A 16501-nucleotide genomic window follows, 5' to 3' on the forward strand; every position below is an offset into this window, starting at 1 on the left:
GTGTGTTTTCTGAGGTACATTATGCAAGCGGCTAGGATGTGAGTTTACAGAGATGATGTAGGTATATATATATATATCTCTCTGTGTATATATATGGAGAGAGAGAGAGAGAGTTCTGACATCAGAATGTAAAACCTATTTGGTTCTAGGGGCAGGCGTTCAAAAGTAACCATAATCCTATTTAATATGTATATTTAAAGCTATATTTAAACAAACCTTGATCAGCTACTACAGTATAATTTGCCATCTTATATGTGCCGAAGTGCATTGTTTCCACCTGGTGGTAAAGTCATGAAACACAAACACTAGTAGAGAAGTTTTACTTGACTGTCTCTAGTGGCGGAATGTGTGTAACTGAACTGAAATGACCTCAACCATATTACTAGTGGCAGACAATCAAAAACTAGGTAAAGAGGTTTGAAAAACTTCATTTTTCCAGGCAATGCAATCAGACTTAAAATAAGAGTCCCAGATTTCAGCTTTCATGCAAACCTCAGATTCCCAAATCTCTAAATGGACCCCCCCCCCCAAAAAAACACTCCATGGCTGCCAAACCTTGCTCTTTGGGAGATAGTCAAGTTCTCTCATCTTCACCTGCATAAGCAATATGCTCAATTACCGGCTGTCAGCAGGTACAGAATAGAGAGTCAAACACAAGGGCACAGCAAAACAGAATTCCCACTTCACAATTAAGTTTCCAATTTTAAATTGTCAGACCAGTATAATCATTAAACTAAATGAAAACATTAACTGAAATAAAAAGCATCCATCCTAACTGGGGGAAAAAACCCCGCAGAAACTCAATTACCTTACATTTATAAAAATGGCCTCACAGACTAAATATATTGATTATTAGTAATGGAAATGCCAAAGCTTATCAAAAAAATATATATATATTTTAGTGTCAGTACACACAGACACAAATGACTTTGACAGTGACCATTATTTATAAAACAATCAGTTGTAGAACCAGATGTGAAGCCAGTGGCTGTAATGGAACATAACACTTTGGAAGTTGTTAGTCATTTTTATGACCACTAGATTGCCACAGCATAAACAGTTTTGAGAAGCTTCACTGCGCCATCACTGATAGTTAGAAGTGAGTGTAAATAAGACAAACTGAAAACAAATAACCACATTAAAAAGCCAAGCTATAACAAAACAAGATAAAAGGAGAAATTTTAGAAAGCACTTGATGCAGAATAAATGTCAAGTTACTAGAAAATGCACCAGTTGGCAGGCCTAAACTTTCTAGCTGCAGAACAATGAAGAATTTTAGTACCATACATAACAGATTTGAGTTTCATTTTTTATTCAAACTAAAGTATATTATGGCATTTAAAAAAAAAAAAAAAAAAAGCTTCTTAAACCAATTAGAAAGTAGACATACAGCATTCAGATAAAAATCACGATTTATTCACTTTAACACCACACCAGCATCAAGGCTATTTTCATGCCGATCTCAGCATAAATGATAAAAATCACAAGAACACAATAAATGCAGAGAAGCAAGAGATGGAGTTGGGAACACTTTATTCTCCGTTAGGAGACTTCTGTACATTGAGGATCAAGTGCCACTTGAACAATTCTTTAGGTTTGTATAAATTTAAGCAGAAGCACTATGCAAACATTGACAAAACAGTGATACAGGAAATGGTCTACTCGAAGCTTGAGAGGAAGTTAAGCACGACCTCCTTGAGTTTTGCATCAGAGGCCTCTGAAATCTTACCGTCGGTCCTGAAACGCAAGAGAACACACATTTAGATGTGAAACTCAGTAACAAAATGTTCACTGGCTTTTCTTCCACAAATGCTCATGAAAACTTGCCTGATGGCTGAGAGCAGATCCTGGTGCTGGCTGATGACGTGTTGAAGGAAGGATTTCTCAAATCTGGTGATCTTGCTAGGCTCCATCTTGTCCAAGTGTCCTCTCACACCAGCGTAAATGACAGCCACCTGCTCCTCAATGGCCATGGGACCTTAAGACAAAACAGCACAGGAACGTTACAAACTTGTAGTTTACGAGTGAACCTGTCCTCCTATGCAGTAGGGGGCAGCAGTGAACTTACAGTACTGGCCCTGCTTGAGCAGCTCTGTGAGTCGCACGCCTCTGTTCAGCAGCTGCTGTGTGGCAGCGTCCAGATCAGAACCAAACTGGGCAAAGGCGGCCACCTCACGGTACTGGGCCAACTCCAGCTTCATGGTACCAGCCACCTGGAGAATGAACAGATGGGTGTTTTATAGCCATTTTGACATCGAAATGAGCTCAAAAGCATCAACTGGGAGCAAAAAACGAACCTGCTTCATGGCCCTGGTCTGGGCAGCAGAGCCGACACGGGACACAGACAGACCCACGTTAATAGCGGGACGGATACCCTTGTAGAACAACTCAGTCTCCAAGAAAATCTGCAGGAAGAGATTGAAAAGATCAGCTTGAGAATCAAATCGTTGATTGTGCAGAAGACCTGCTTGCGCAGAAGACCTGCTTGCATGGCGACTCACTTGTCCGTCAGTGATGGAGATGACATTGGTGGGAATGTAAGCGGACACGTCTCCGGCTTGGGTCTCGATAACGGGCAGGGCGGTGAGGGATCCACCACCGAAGTTGTCGTTCATCTTGGCTGCTCTCTCCAGCAGACGGGAGTGCAGGTAGAAGACGTCACCGGGATAGGCCTCACGACCAGGGGGACGACGCAGCAGCAGGGACATTTGGCGGTATGCAACAGCCTGAAGAGTGCATGGTTTACAATTATTTTCTGCATTCAGACTCCAGATGCGTAAACTCCTTTAATATAATTCATAAAGCATCCTAGGATGCATCTAATGAAGTTGGGAGAGCATCTAAAGCATGTACGTGATTGTGAGGCACTTTAAATGAAGTGGGTTTTTTTTTGTGCGACAACATAATTCCCATCAGATCGGCACAATTTAGGAGGAAAAACAAAAAAAAAAGTTCAGGTTGTTCATTTACAGTGCTGCACAATTTTGCCAAAATTCTGTATTTTTAATACAGCTATAAATAAGCAAAAATATTACAATTATAAATGTCAATGCATTTAATAAAAAAGGAATTTAACAAATGGATTTTAATAGTACAACTGTAGGAAAATATTTATGGCTTTAATTCATTCATTGTCAAACATTACACCATTGAACCTAATTGACAGAAAACTGCAGGAAGAAAGCCCTTAAAAGTTTCTTGTTAGAAGCACTTCAGGTGCATGCAGCTGATGCACATTAAAGTGATCCGTTGAAGCGATTCTTAAATCCACATTAAAGCATTCCGAACGCAGAGCAAATGGGGTTTGCATGAGGCAGCATTTACGGTGAACAAAGCCAGTGCAAACCCCAACTGATAATGAGCTGCTCCTATCCAAGAGCAAATTGCTGCACTTTGGGTGAAAACATGCAGGGATTTAATTAAAAAAAATAAAATCCCTCTTCACAATTCATAATCCAGTCACAATTCAGTTTCATTAGGATTAATCATGCAGCCCTAACTACCATATAGTTTAGCACTATAAGATGGGGAGAAAGTACCAAGCACAACTTTGACTTTGATATTTGGACCAGTGTATTAAAGAGGAGGTCACACTAGCAGTTTTGTAGGCAAAAAGTCCATTGAATAGTCAAGTGTAGCAATAACTAAAACACAGCTCACATAGAGGCTTGGTTTGTACAAAGTGACTTCTTTCTATTGGTCAGCATGGCAAACCCACAGCCAATTTGAGCTAGCGGAGTAAATCCTTCACCCTCACATGAAATTCCCAATTCAATGGGTTCCTGGATTTGGCCAGAAAAAAATAAAAATAAAAATTCTCACTCAATAGTAGACCGCAGCTTTAGTACGAAGTTCTCACCTGTTTGGAAAGATCGTCGTAGATGATCAGGGCGTGTTTGCCGTTGTCTCTGAAGTACTCGCCCATGGAGCAGCCGGAGTATGGAGCCAGGTACTGCAGGGGAGCAGCATCAGACGCGGTGGCAGACACCACGATGGTGTATTTCATAGCACCAGTGTCTGTCAGCCTCTTCACCAGCTGGGCCACGGTGGATCTCTTCTGACCGATGGCCACGTAGATGCAGTACAGCTTCTTTTTCTCTTCAGTGCCATCGTTGAAGCGCTTCTGGTTGATGATGGTGTCGATGGCAATGGCGGTTTTGCTGGAGGAAACAAATGGAAATGGATGACCAAGCGCAAATGAAGCAAGGATTTAAATTAGTCAAGTCACTATCTTACCCAGTCTGACGGTCTCCAATGATGAGCTCTCTCTGGCCACGGCCAATGGGCACCAGACTATCCACGGCTTTGATGCCGGTCTGCATGGGCTCCCTCACAGAGATGCGGGGGATGATGCCAGGGGCCTTCAGACCCACACGCCTACGCTGATTAGAGCCCAGGGGTCCCTGTGGAGGAGAAATGGAGACTGATTGGTCAACTCAAGTACGACATTTATTGGATATAGAAATTAAGAGCAGCTAAAACTATGCAAGAATCCAGATGGTGGTCAGACCTTGCCATCAATGGCGTTTCCCAGAGCGTCCACAACACGGCCGAGCAGCTCCTCTCCGACAGGAACGTCCACGATAGCCCCGGTTCTCTTGACAATGTCACCTTCTTTGATCAGTTTGTCGTTACCAAACACCACAACACCAACGTTATCAGGCTCCAAGTTCAGAGACATGCCCTATGGAGAGAAACGAAAGTCAAAAGCTACCAGTTAAACAAAAGCAATACTAAGACCGGATTACATACTCCTAATTAAAGCCCAGTTCATTTGTAGTAAATGTTAGTACAACTACACGTTTTGACTGGACTATTTAATTAGGCAGTCTATAATTTATATTTTACACTTTTTAAAATACCTACACCATTTCATACTGGAAAAAAAAAAAAAAAAAAAAAAAAATAGTATGCTATACCATTTCATTTAAAGGAATCACATTTTATACTTCATTTTACTGTAGTACGTAAAATTTCAACTTATTTTTAAATAAATCAAGACTTAAGTGGAAACACCACAAATGTAATCAAAACATAGAACGTCCATTAAACTACAAAAATTAAACTAAAAAAGTTATTCATAAATAATTAAGACTTCAAATTAAAATATGGAGTTAAAAACAAAGTCAATACTTGACTGGCAAGCATATGCACACCAGTTTCTCAAAACATTCAGAACTACAATAATATACCATCAGAGCTAATCAAAGCCAAAACCTATGTATATTGTGTGCATTAAGCAGAATATCAATCAAACTCCTTGACAGCTCAAGCCACGACCTCTTGACCCCTGGCTAACTCACCTTCAGACCGGAGGAGAACTCCACCATCTCTTCAGCCTGCACGTTCCTCAGCCCGTACACACGAGCGATACCGTCACCGATGGACAGCACACGGCCGGTCTCCTCCAGATCAGCACTAGTTTCGGCTCCAAGAATCTTCTCCTCCAGAATACTGGACACCTCCGCTGTGCCTGAGAAATAAAACTTTGCGTTGAGTGTGCATGACAGAAAGTGCAAAAAAATAATGCAATAATACTAGAAAAACCCAGAAGAAAAAGTACTGTTTAATAACCTGTCTTCTGCAGCCATGGTCTGGCAGTGTGCAGGTTCTTCGCTCCAACGCATGCAGCAGCAACATTCTTGGAAACCTGCAATTGCAAATATATTGGTTATAATCCCACAATGAAAGTGTTTGTGATGAACATGCAGCCATAAAAATCGAGCTTGTTGCAAGCGAGCCCTTGACCTTCATGTGCCATCAACAACAACGTCACTGGAGCTAAACCCATTCTCTCCTTTAAATAAGATTTAGAAAGCAGACCAACTACAAATACCAATCAAAGCGCGTTTGTTTAATTTCTCATTTGCAAGAAGTCACTATTGCATACTGATTGCCTTTAATGATCATAATGCGGCACAAAGCACAATGTCGTCATCCAAACTTCCGCATAAGTGAAGAATAAACTACAGTGCAACAACAAAAATGATAGATTATGGACGCACTAAAACATTAAACACTAAAAAGACACCAAGTTTACGTAGTAAAGTTAATGACAGCTGACATGTCATCCACCCAAGCAGCATTTCCTGACCTTCAATTGGGAAAGTCATTCATTGATTACAACCTTGCTAAACATGCACTCGTACGCTTTTCTAATTTAAATAGAAATTCAAAACACGTAGATTCCGTTCCCTTAAACTACACACGGCTGTAGCTCAATACGAGAATCAAATAAAGCTAAGAGAAGCGCAGCATACGCAGGCCCTTTATTAATGCAAGATGGCGCCGCGCACCTTCACGCCTTTTACAAGCGCTGACATTCACCGGCTCCGTGCTGCGCGTTCGTTAAAACACCACAAAATGAGACTTACGAATCCGGCCCGTCTGGGCAGGGTGCGGGCCAGAGCCGCCGCGACGCGAACGGAGAGCATGTTTACGGAGAGTTTGTGTAGTGGAAGCTCGAGCTAGTGTTCTCCTGCTGCGGCCGGCTGGAGCGCGATGAGCCGAGTGAAGGAAATGGAGGTCGCGAGCGCAGCTCATATAGGAAAGGTCAGCGACTGACCCGGATGTAGTTCGGCGACACGACGACGAGACTTTTTTGTTCATATAAATTATAATAACATATAAAGTCAAGGTTATGTCTATCAAACAGCGTTTGTGTTGATTAAAAAATAATAATTTACTTTTATGCATTTAACAGACGCTCATCCAAAAGCTGACATATTATGACTGATTACTTCTTTTCAGAATGTAAAAGAATTCTGACCAACATTAATTATTTTAGAAATATATGTATAAACAATTTTTATTATTTATACATTTATTATTATTATTATATTTTTAAGCATTTATACATGTCCTTCAATTAAAGCTATAAAAAGGAAAAAGATAAAATAATAATTATGTATAAATAATTATGTTTTGTGAAATAAATACACACTTGATATTCTATCAATTGCATATTTATTCTCTAACTGCTAGCTTTTCTTGAAAAACTAACACTAGCTAAAAAAAACTAAAACAAACACCTTGCTACGTGTACTGTGTTAGGCTAACCAAGACTTGTCATAGCACTTGCATGTTGTTGCTCTTTTGTTGGTTTTGATTGCTTCTATTGTCCTGTCTTTGGATAAAAGCCTCTGCTAAATGACTAAATGTGACCCTGGACGACAAAACCAGTCTTAAGTGTCAATTTTTCGAAATTGAGATTTATACATCATCTGAAAGCTGAATAAATAAGCTTTCCATTGATGTATGGTTTGTTAGGATCGGACAATATTTGGCCGAGATACAACTATTTGAAAATCTGGAATCTGAGGGTGCAAAAAAATCTAAATATTAAGAAAATCGCCTTTAAAGTTGTCCAAATGAAGTTCTTAGCAATGCATATTACTAATCAAAAATTAAATTTTGATACATTTACGGTAAGAACATGGAACATGATCTTTACTTAATATCCTAATGATTTTTGGCATAAAAGAAAAATCGACAATTTTGACCCATACAATGTATTTTTGGCTATTGCTACAAATATACCCCAGCGACTTAAGACTGGTTTTGTGCTCCAGGGTCACATATGTAAATGTAAATGTAATAAAACAGTTGGCTAAATTATATTCACATGGTTAAGTTTTTTTTTTATTCCAATAAATGGTTATTTATCCTTTAAAAAAACACACTGAGCTTAAATTATTGGGTAACACTTTACAATAAGGTGTCATTTGTTAACATTAGTTAATGTATTAACTAACATGAACAAACAATGATCAATACATTTATTACACTATTTATTCATCTTTGTTAACGTTAGTTAATAAAAATAGAGTTGTTCATTGTTAGTTCATGTTAGCTCACAGTGCATTAACTAATGTTAACAAACACAACTTGTGATTTTAATAATGCATTAGTAAATGCTAAATTAACATTAACTGAGATTAAGAAATGCTGTAGAAGTATTGTTCATTCTTAGTTCATGTTAACTAATGTTGTTAACTAATGTTAACTAATGAACCTTATTGTAAAGTGTTACCAATTATTGTTTAAAAGAGAATATTGTACTGTGAAAATGTATATATATTAACAATTATTAATGCATTGTTTCTTTTTCCTCTTTAAATTCCCTTGAAACGTTTTGTTCGTTTGCAATTTTTTATTTATTTATTTTTTAATTCAATGCTTTGAATAATAACACAGAAAGGCATTCATAACTGGGAGATTTACAAATAAAGACTGAGATTACACTCAATTTTCGTTCACACTCTGTATAATCATATAACAAATTCAATTTAAAATAAAATAAAATAAATAAAAAAACATTGGTGAAGAAAAAAAAAAAGGAAGGAAAAAAAGACAGAAGAAACAGGGGAGTAGGAGGTTTTCACATTATGAAACCAAAATCCTCTAATAAAGTAAACAAATATCTTGCTTTGGGACTTTTCATCCCTCTTAACGTCTCCAACTATATTACAAATTCCTCTTTACACACCAGTAATCGTGGGGGAGTTTATGAATGTAAAATTTTAGCAAAAGCAACATTATTTATTACATAGGATATCTTTTTATCCTTAAATAAGCCAAACTTAACAATTTCCCATGAGAGGATCAGTCTTACAGGTAATATTTGGTGTATCCAAAAGAATGCATCATTCCAGAATGTTTGTACCAAATTACACTGAAAAAAACAAGTGTTCAACTGTTTCTATCTCCAAATTGCATAATTGGCATATATTAGAATCCCCAACATTAAATCTTACTCTTAAAAATTATTTTGCAGGATAAATGTGATTCATAATTTTAAAGTGCACCTCTTTACATTTAGGGTTGACAGGGAATGCAAGAAAATTGGTTCTAATTTCAGACACTTTTTTCTTATCAAAATGACAAAATATATAAGATCTCTTTACTGGTCCTGGAAAACAACGTTTTCTAGAACTAGAACATTTTTTATCAGCAAAGTTAACATTTTCTATCATAAGATCAGGCATTTTGGAAATTAAATTTACATTTAGTTATTTAGCAGATTCTTTTATCCAAAGCGACTTACAAATGAGAACAATAGAAGCAATCAAAAACAACAAAAGAGCAACAATATGCAAGCGCTATGACAAGTCTTGGTTAGCGTTAGCCTAACGCAGTACACGCAGCAAGTGTGGGTTTTTTTTGGTTGTTTTTTTTTTTTTATAAAGAAAACAAGTAGATATAAATAACAAAGAAAGCTAGTGTTAGAGGGTCAGCTAGATACAAAGAAGACTAATAAATACAAAGAAGACAGATAGATAAAATAGAATTAGAATAGAGAGTGCTAGAGTTAAAGGGTCAAATAAAGATGGAAGAGATGTGTTTTTAGCCGATTCTTGAAGATGGGTAAGGATTCAGCTGCTCGAATTGAGTTGGGCAGGTCATTCCACCAGATGGGAACATTTAATGAAAAAGTCAGTGAAAGTGATTTTGTGCCTCTTTGGGATGAACAATAATGCGACGTTCACTTGCAGAACGCAAGCTTCTAGAGGCACATAAGTCTGAAGTAGTGAATTTAGGTAAAGGGGTGCAGAGCCAGTGCTGGTTTTGTAGACAAACATCAATGCCTTGAATTTTATGTGAGCAGCTATTGGTAGCCGGTGCAAATTGATGAACAGAGGCGTGACGTGCGTTCTTTTCAGCTCATTAAATATTAATCTTGCAGCGGCATTTTGGATTAATTGTAGAGGTTTAATGGAATTGGCTGGAAGACCTGCCAAGAGAGCATTGCAATAGTCAAGTCTGGACAGAACAAGAGCTTGAACAAGGAGTTGTGTTGCATGTTCTGAAAGAAAGGGCCTGATCTTCCTAATGTTGTATAAAGCAAATGTGCAGAACTGGGCAGTTTTAGCAATGTGGTCTGAGAAATTCAGCTTATCATCAATTACAGCTCCAAGGTTTCTGGCTGTTTTTGAAGGAGTTATGGTTGATGAGCCTAACTGGAAAGTTAAATTTTGATGAAGTGATGGGTTTGTTGAAACCACAAGCAGTTCTGTCTTAGCCAGGTTGAGTTGAAGGTGATGGTCCTTCATCCAGCAAGAAATGTCTGTTAGACATGCTGAGATGCGAGCAGCTATCGTCGGATCATCAGGATAGAATGAGAGGTAGAGTTGAGTGTCATCAGCATAGCAGTGATATGAAAAGCCATGTTTCTGAATGACAGAACCTAGTGATGCCATGTAGACAGAGAAGAGAAGTGGTCCAAGAACTGAGCCCTGAGGCACCCCAGTAGCTAGATGTTGCGACTTGGATACCTCACCTCTCCAAGATACCTTGAAGGACCTATTTGAGAGGTAAGACTCAAACCACTGGAGTGCGGTTCCTGAGATGCCCTTTCCCAATAGGGTTGACAGGAGGATCTGGTGGTTGGCTGTATCAAAAGCAGCGGACAGATCCAGCAAGATAAGTAATGAAGACTTGGAAGCTGCTCTTGCAAGTCTTAGGGCTTCAACAACTGATTGGTTGCTGTCCAAGAGGTTTTTCTGTGTGAGAAAGGCAGAGACTTAGTTGAACACAGCTTGTTCAAGTGTTTTTGCAATGAAAGGATGAAGGGAAACCAGTCTGTAGTTCTCTGAAAGAGATGGGTTAAGGGTGGGGTTTTTTTTAAGTAGTGGGGTTATACAAGCCTGTCTAAATGCTGAGGGAAAAACACCAGTGTGATTATTGTTGAATATTATTATTATTATTAATGATTATTGTTGAATATTTGACTTCTTCCTTAACTAAATTAATCATCTGCAATGGTATACTCTTAATGATAGTATCATACATTTTAGGGATGCAACTTACATTGTATTTACCACAAATATCATCATAACTCAATATATTCCCTAAGTTATCCATAACATGTGTTAGTGACCATATGCCTTTCTTCCAGCAATCATCAGTAAACATAGATTTTCTATTCACCAAAATACACCTGTTATTCCAGATAGACATGCTATGTGGGCTAAAATTATGTTTAAAAATCAGTTTCCAGTATAATAGTACTTGTTGATGGAAAGCAGAAAGTTTTATGGGGAGTTTAGACAATTCAAAATCGCTTTGTAACAAAAAACTAATACCAGCACATTTTTTTGAATATAGCTGTAGGAATCTGAAACCAAAATGAAGATTCATTATTTATGAACGACTGTAACCACTTAAGTTTTCATTTTCCATATGAAATCAAAATGTAACTTATTTATTGCCTTTATCTTTTTAGCAGACACTGCTAAAGAAAAACATGGATAGATGAATCTAGAAAGACTTTCTACTTTCGTTAATAAGATTCTACCAAAGATCGTTATGTTTCTCTGCAACCAATTGTTGATTATTAATCTACATTTCTCTAGATTTTTATCAACATTTAAGTTTTCTAAATTATCTGTTTTCTTAGATAACCAATTACCTAATTATTTAATTTAATTTTTTACTGGGATATTATATAATGATATACTAGGGTGATCATGGATGGCCAATAGCTCGCATTTTGACATATTCAACCATAAACCTTAAGCTTTTAAAAAAAATGATTATAGACTGGAGTGCTAAGGGAATTTGCTGTTCATTTCTTAGAAAAAGAGTCGTATCATCAGCAAATTGACTGATAATAAAATGATTCCCTTCTAAGTTGATGCCCAATATGTTGCCCAATTTAATTAAAATAGACAACATTTCTGCAACCATGATAAAAAGTAAAGGTGAACAACCACAACCTTGTCTAATACCTCTTTTGACTGAGAACATTGAACATGTACCTTGAGTAAGAGCTACAGAGCTGTTTATGTCTTTATAGAGCATTTTAACAATATTTATAAATTTTGGACCAAAACCAAAGTGTTTAAGAGTTTGAAAATTAAATGAGTCTTCCACCATGTCAAAAACCTTATAGAAATCCAAACCTAAAATAAACCCATCTTCTTCAATTAAATGACTATATTCAATCAAATAAAAAATTAACCCAATATTATTATAAATTGATCGATCCTTTAAAAATCCTGATTGTATCACACTGATAATTTGTGATATTCCAGTTTTCAATCTAGAAGCCATAGTCATAGTAAATACATTGTAATCTGTATTTAGAAGTATTATGGGGCGTAAATTATCTAATGATCTCTTATCTTTACCTGGTTTTGGTAACAAAATTATAATATACCGAATTTCTTTCTTGACGTCTTTTTTCCAGATGGATAAAATATTACTCGTTGTAATTGGGCGGTGCTTCTGCATCCCAGAATCTCATTGGTCGATTTGTCATGTGGGTAGCCAATGAATAATGCGCTTTGAGACCCCGGAAATAGAAGAACAAATTTAGTGGCGGGATGTTTAGTTGTTGTATTCGGAACAAGTAAATTCGATCGGATGTGACACACAGTTCGTGGAAAAATGTGCGAGAAAAGCAAAATCGTGAGTTAATGTCTTTGTAGAATACATTAGCGTTATATACACCAAGCTAATAAAGTACTGAATACGATGTAAGTTGCTTCAAACGCGTAAACGTTCACTGCAGCTCCGTTGTTTGTGTTTACCTGTGCTAAGTACACTTACTAGTCTTATTATACTAGATATACTATATTTTACGTCTTATGCAACACGTCCTTACATGATAGATGTGAACAAAACAGAAAGAACAAAATACCTTGGCACTATTATGTTTTTGAACATGTCCTATAGCAATCCCATGGTATTCTTTATAGTTAAAAAAAAAAAAAGGCAATGCATATGGCAGTCATTCAGAATCATATCAACGTACCATGATGTTCTGACACAAACAACTTGGTTTTATTCCATTAAATGTATTGCATGTAAATGCATGTAGCATTTACAGTGCATCTGCATATACTGTGTAATTGCAGGTGAGCCAGTGGCTCAGGAAGGTGTTTGGGCAGCAGCCTGTGCCGGAGTTTGAAGTGAACACACGCACGGTGGAGATTCTGTACGAGCTGGCGGAGAGCAGTGAGATGAGATGCAGAGAGGTTGAGCTGCTCATCGAGGACCACAAGCAGAAAACAGAAGAGTACAGCAGCGACGGTGAGACTCTGAGACAGCCACTTTGGAAAATGTAGTCTGACAAATGCGTAACGATTCTGTAAGTGTACAATTTTTTTTTGTTGTGGAATAAATTAATTTGGGGTTACTGACTTCATTGGGGTCCTTGACAGGAGCTCATCTCCAAGAAGTGCTTCTCCAGGCAGTGGGACTTCAGGCTGGAGGACTTTCCAAACCCACAGTGGACCTGCTGTCGGTGCTGGAGGAAACCGCTGAAGTGCTCAAACTCAGAGACACATCACTTGGGAGGTAAAATGATACTCATAAATGCATCATATACAGCAATTGCATCACATGCAAGAGATGATTTAGGCATGTTCCTGAGTCCAGATGCATTGTGGTTCTGGAACGGTTCATTTTGAGCTAAGTCTGACATTTGCATTGTGAGTTTTGTGGTTGATTTCACACTCTTGGCTGTCCAGCTATATGCCTGCAATCAATAAACTGACCAATGACGTGCTGGAGGCAGAGAAAACAGACCGGAGGTTGCAGCGGGAACTTTCTGCAGTTAGGAAGAAAATGACTGCAACGGTTGTTCTTCGGAAGAAACTTCAGGAGTAAGAAAACACAAAAGATAATGCATTTCACATTGCTGTTATTGTGTTATTAACTGTATACATTTTTAATGAAGGATTCTTACCGGTCATGGTTTTTACTGTCATTTATTCTGCTTTCTTAAGTCCATTATTTTCGTGCGAGGGCCCCTCATACTAAAATTTAAAAAGCTCCTATTTTTTTTATAAATACCAAATTTATAGTCTAAAAAAATAATATTATAAATATGTCCGAAATATTATTTGGAAAATATTTAGTTTCTATTAAGTTACATTATTATATATTTTTTTCCTACACACTATAGTACTGTACTAAAACATTTTTAATCTTATTTCATTTATTTGTTTTAATCACATTTTTATGTGTATTATTATAATTGGATTTATTTAATCATTTATGTGTATTTAATATAATATGTGTAATGAATTGTTGTTTATTTTAATCTAATTTATTTCAATTTATATCTAAAACTTGCATTTGTTTTCCAGTGATCTGATGAAGATTACACACATACAGCAGGTGGAAGAAGCTACAGCAGAGGAGAGGCTTCTGAACATGGACTTCATGAAGAATAAATCCAGAGATCTCACTTGCAGGAATAAGATTGCACAGGTGCGTGTCACCATTTTCATCCAGTTGTCAAATTATTATCATTTAATATCTTTCATGCAGCCCTATACAAACAGAATCTGTGTGTTTGTGACAGGAAAAGCTGGATTCACGGCAGATGGAGGATTCTCTTACCCATCAGGCCATCCTGCAGTTATCAGAGGTAAACTGCTTGACCAGATTACAGATTGATGCCATATTCATGCAACATCGTAATTACTGAAATGAAATGTAATAATGCCAAAAATGATCCATGTGCAACTTTTTTGATTTTGCAGGCAAATTACATTAATTTAGGCATTAATCAACCTATATATATTTAATAAACATACACTATATTGCCAAAAGTATTGGGTCACCCCCTTCAAATGAACAGGTTTGAGTACTTTAGTAGAGTACAAATGTTAATGTTTAAGCATATAATGATATTCTAGGGAATTGTGTGCTTTTAATTTTATAGCAACAGTTTGGACAGGACCCTTTTCTATTCTAACGTGACAATGCCTCTGTGTATAAGGCAAGGTTCAAAAAGAAATGATTGATTCAGTCAGTGTGGAAGAACTTGACTGGTCTGCAGAAAGCCAGCTGAACACCTCTGGTGTGACTTTAAATGCAGATCTTGAGCCAAAAACTCATCACCAAACACCAATGACTTGATACAGTCATTTTAGACACTTCCAAAACTGTTGCAACAGAGATGGAAATACAATTTTTAAATACATAAATTATGTTTCCATCTTTCTTGCCACAGTTTTGGAAGTGCCTTTTTCTGTTCTAAAGAAGGAGGTGTCCTAATACGTTTGTCCATATAGTGTATGTACAAGTCATTGGTGTTTGGTAAAGAGTTTTTGGCTCAAGATCTGCATTTAAAGTCACACCAGAGGTGTTCAGCTGGCTTTCTGCAGACCAGTCAAGTTCTTCCACTCTGACTGAATCAATCATTTCTTTTTGAACCTTGCCTTATACACAGAGGCATTGTCATGTTAGAATAGAAAAGGGTCCTGTCCAAACTGTTGCTATAAAATTAGAAGCACACAATTCCCTAGAATATCATTATATGATTTGTACTCATGGAAATTATTAAAGTAGTCAAACCTGTTTATTAGAAGGAGGTGACCCAATACTTTTGGCAATATAGTGTATTTTGTGCACACCTCCTATTGGAATTAAAGGTTTACATTTATATGTTCATAAATGTAAAAAAATATAAATTTAAGGAATATCCACTGTATCAGAACTGCACTATGAAATTGAATTGCATTCTTTTCTCTCATCTTTTATTCTATACTTAGAAAATCGCAGCTCTGAAAGAGGAAACACTACCTTTGAAGAAGAAACTAGAGCCGTATACCGACTTGAGCCCTGTAAGTACAATTTACATGAAGATTACAGAATGACAGAATTGTTTTATTGAACACTGAAACCATCTTGAGTTTTGCTTAGGAAAGCACTGATTGGTTTTGTTGTTTGATGTGTGGGTTGGTTAACAAATAATTATTTTGTCATAGCACAGTATGAACACATTATTCAATAAAATAATCACTTTCACGTCGAAATAAATAATTGCTAATTGTTTTAAAATTCTATCATTGTTCTTTAAACCGTTTTCTCAGTTTATCATCACTATTATATAGGTTACAGGTTATTATATATAATTAAAACTTTAAATTACTTGAAATAATTTTAATTTAGTTTGACTTAATGTACTAAAATAACTAATACTAAAATAAAAATGAATAAAACTAAAATAAAAATTACATTTAATAAAAACATTACATAAGCATCCAACAGAATTACTAAAACTTTAAGTAAAATGAAAATGGAAAGTATATGAACTGATTCAAGACATGAATAAAAACTATAATAGTATGTCAATAATACTAAAATAACACTGGTTTTCATTATGGTTGTATATTTATTTATTTTTATATTTTCCCAGAGTCCAGCACTTGCACGGGTGAAAATCGAGGAAGCTAAAAGAGAGCTGGTAATTTGATTTAATGTAACTTATTTTTATTTTAATATTATTTATCTTTGTTGGATATAGTAATTTTTGTGTAATGTTTTCTTTTTCCCCAAGGCTGCCCTGGATGCCCAGCTGGAGCAGAAAGTGGACTTCATGAACACTTTATCTCGATAATAAAAAAATAAAAAAAAATTATATATTCGAAAATAAACAATAAAATAAAAGTGTGTTAATAATTGTAATGTGCTGTCTGTAATAAACGCAATTCCTCTCCGAATCTCACGGTGGCGCCTTTTGTTTTTCCCGGCTCCGCCGCAG

The 16501-nt window shown here is 36.6% G+C and overlaps 2 protein-coding genes across 3 annotated transcripts; one reads left to right on the forward strand and one right to left on the reverse strand.

Annotated features, from left to right (window-relative positions):
- Positions 1-1516: 1516 nt before the first annotated feature.
- On the reverse strand, positions 1517-6530 carry atp5fa1 (ATP synthase F1 subunit alpha). The gene is made up of 11 exons (XM_058759070.1): positions 6375-6530; positions 5575-5650; positions 5304-5473; positions 4511-4684; positions 4237-4403; positions 3860-4160; positions 2502-2726; positions 2298-2405; positions 2069-2213; positions 1828-1978; positions 1517-1737 (listed from the first exon to the last, which is right to left on the reverse strand). Exons 1-11 carry the CDS (start codon positions 6432-6434, stop codon positions 1659-1661), a joined length of 1656 nt encoding a protein of 551 aa, XP_058615053.1. The 5' UTR covers positions 6435-6530; the 3' UTR covers positions 1517-1658.
- Positions 6531-12294: 5764 nt separating this feature from the next.
- On the forward strand, positions 12295-16481 carry haus1 (HAUS augmin-like complex, subunit 1). Of its 2 annotated transcripts, none has more exons than XM_058758049.1 (9): positions 12295-12411; positions 12861-13035; positions 13167-13302; positions 13476-13610; positions 14097-14220; positions 14315-14380; positions 15510-15581; positions 16157-16204; positions 16298-16481. In XM_058758049.1, exons 1-9 carry the CDS (start codon positions 12391-12393, stop codon positions 16355-16357), a joined length of 837 nt encoding a protein of 278 aa, XP_058614032.1. In that variant the 5' UTR covers positions 12295-12390; the 3' UTR covers positions 16358-16481. The 2 variants fall into 2 exon arrangements, with proteins under 2 accessions (XP_058614032.1, XP_058614033.1); XM_058758050.1 differs by lacking the exon at positions 12295-12411 and adding an exon at positions 12461-12479.
- The last annotated feature ends 20 nt before the right edge of the window (positions 16482-16501 follow it).

Source organism: Onychostoma macrolepis, chromosome 21, assembly GCF_012432095.1.
Source record: "Onychostoma macrolepis isolate SWU-2019 chromosome 21, ASM1243209v1, whole genome shotgun sequence".
In the NCBI taxonomy this organism is placed as follows: domain Eukaryota; kingdom Metazoa; phylum Chordata; class Actinopteri; order Cypriniformes; family Cyprinidae; genus Onychostoma; species Onychostoma macrolepis.

What these genes read in the sequence shown, in the direction of transcription:
- atp5fa1 (XM_058759070.1), bottom strand. Translation starts at nt 6,434, where the DNA reads ATGCTCTCCGTTCGCGTCGCGGCGGCTCTGGCCCGCACCCTGCCCAGA. An exon ending in GAAACGCCATTGATGGCAAG is followed by an intron (nt 4,404 to 4,510) that starts GTCTGACCACCA and finishes TCTCCTCCACAG; the next exon opens with GGACCCCTGGGCTCTAATCA. An exon ending in ATTGGAGACCGTCAGACTGG is followed by an intron (nt 4,161 to 4,236) that starts GTAAGATAGTGA and finishes TGTTTCCTCCAG; the next exon opens with CAAAACCGCCATTGCCATCG.
- haus1 (XM_058758049.1), top strand. Translation starts at nt 12,391, where the DNA reads ATGTGCGAGAAAAGCAAAATC. An exon ending in CTTCGGAAGAAACTTCAGGA is followed by an intron (nt 13,611 to 14,096) that starts GTAAGAAAACAC and finishes TTTGTTTTCCAG; the next exon opens with TGATCTGATGAAGATTACAC. An exon ending in CGTATACCGACTTGAGCCCT is followed by an intron (nt 15,582 to 16,156) that starts GTAAGTACAATT and finishes ATATTTTCCCAG; the next exon opens with AGTCCAGCACTTGCACGGGT.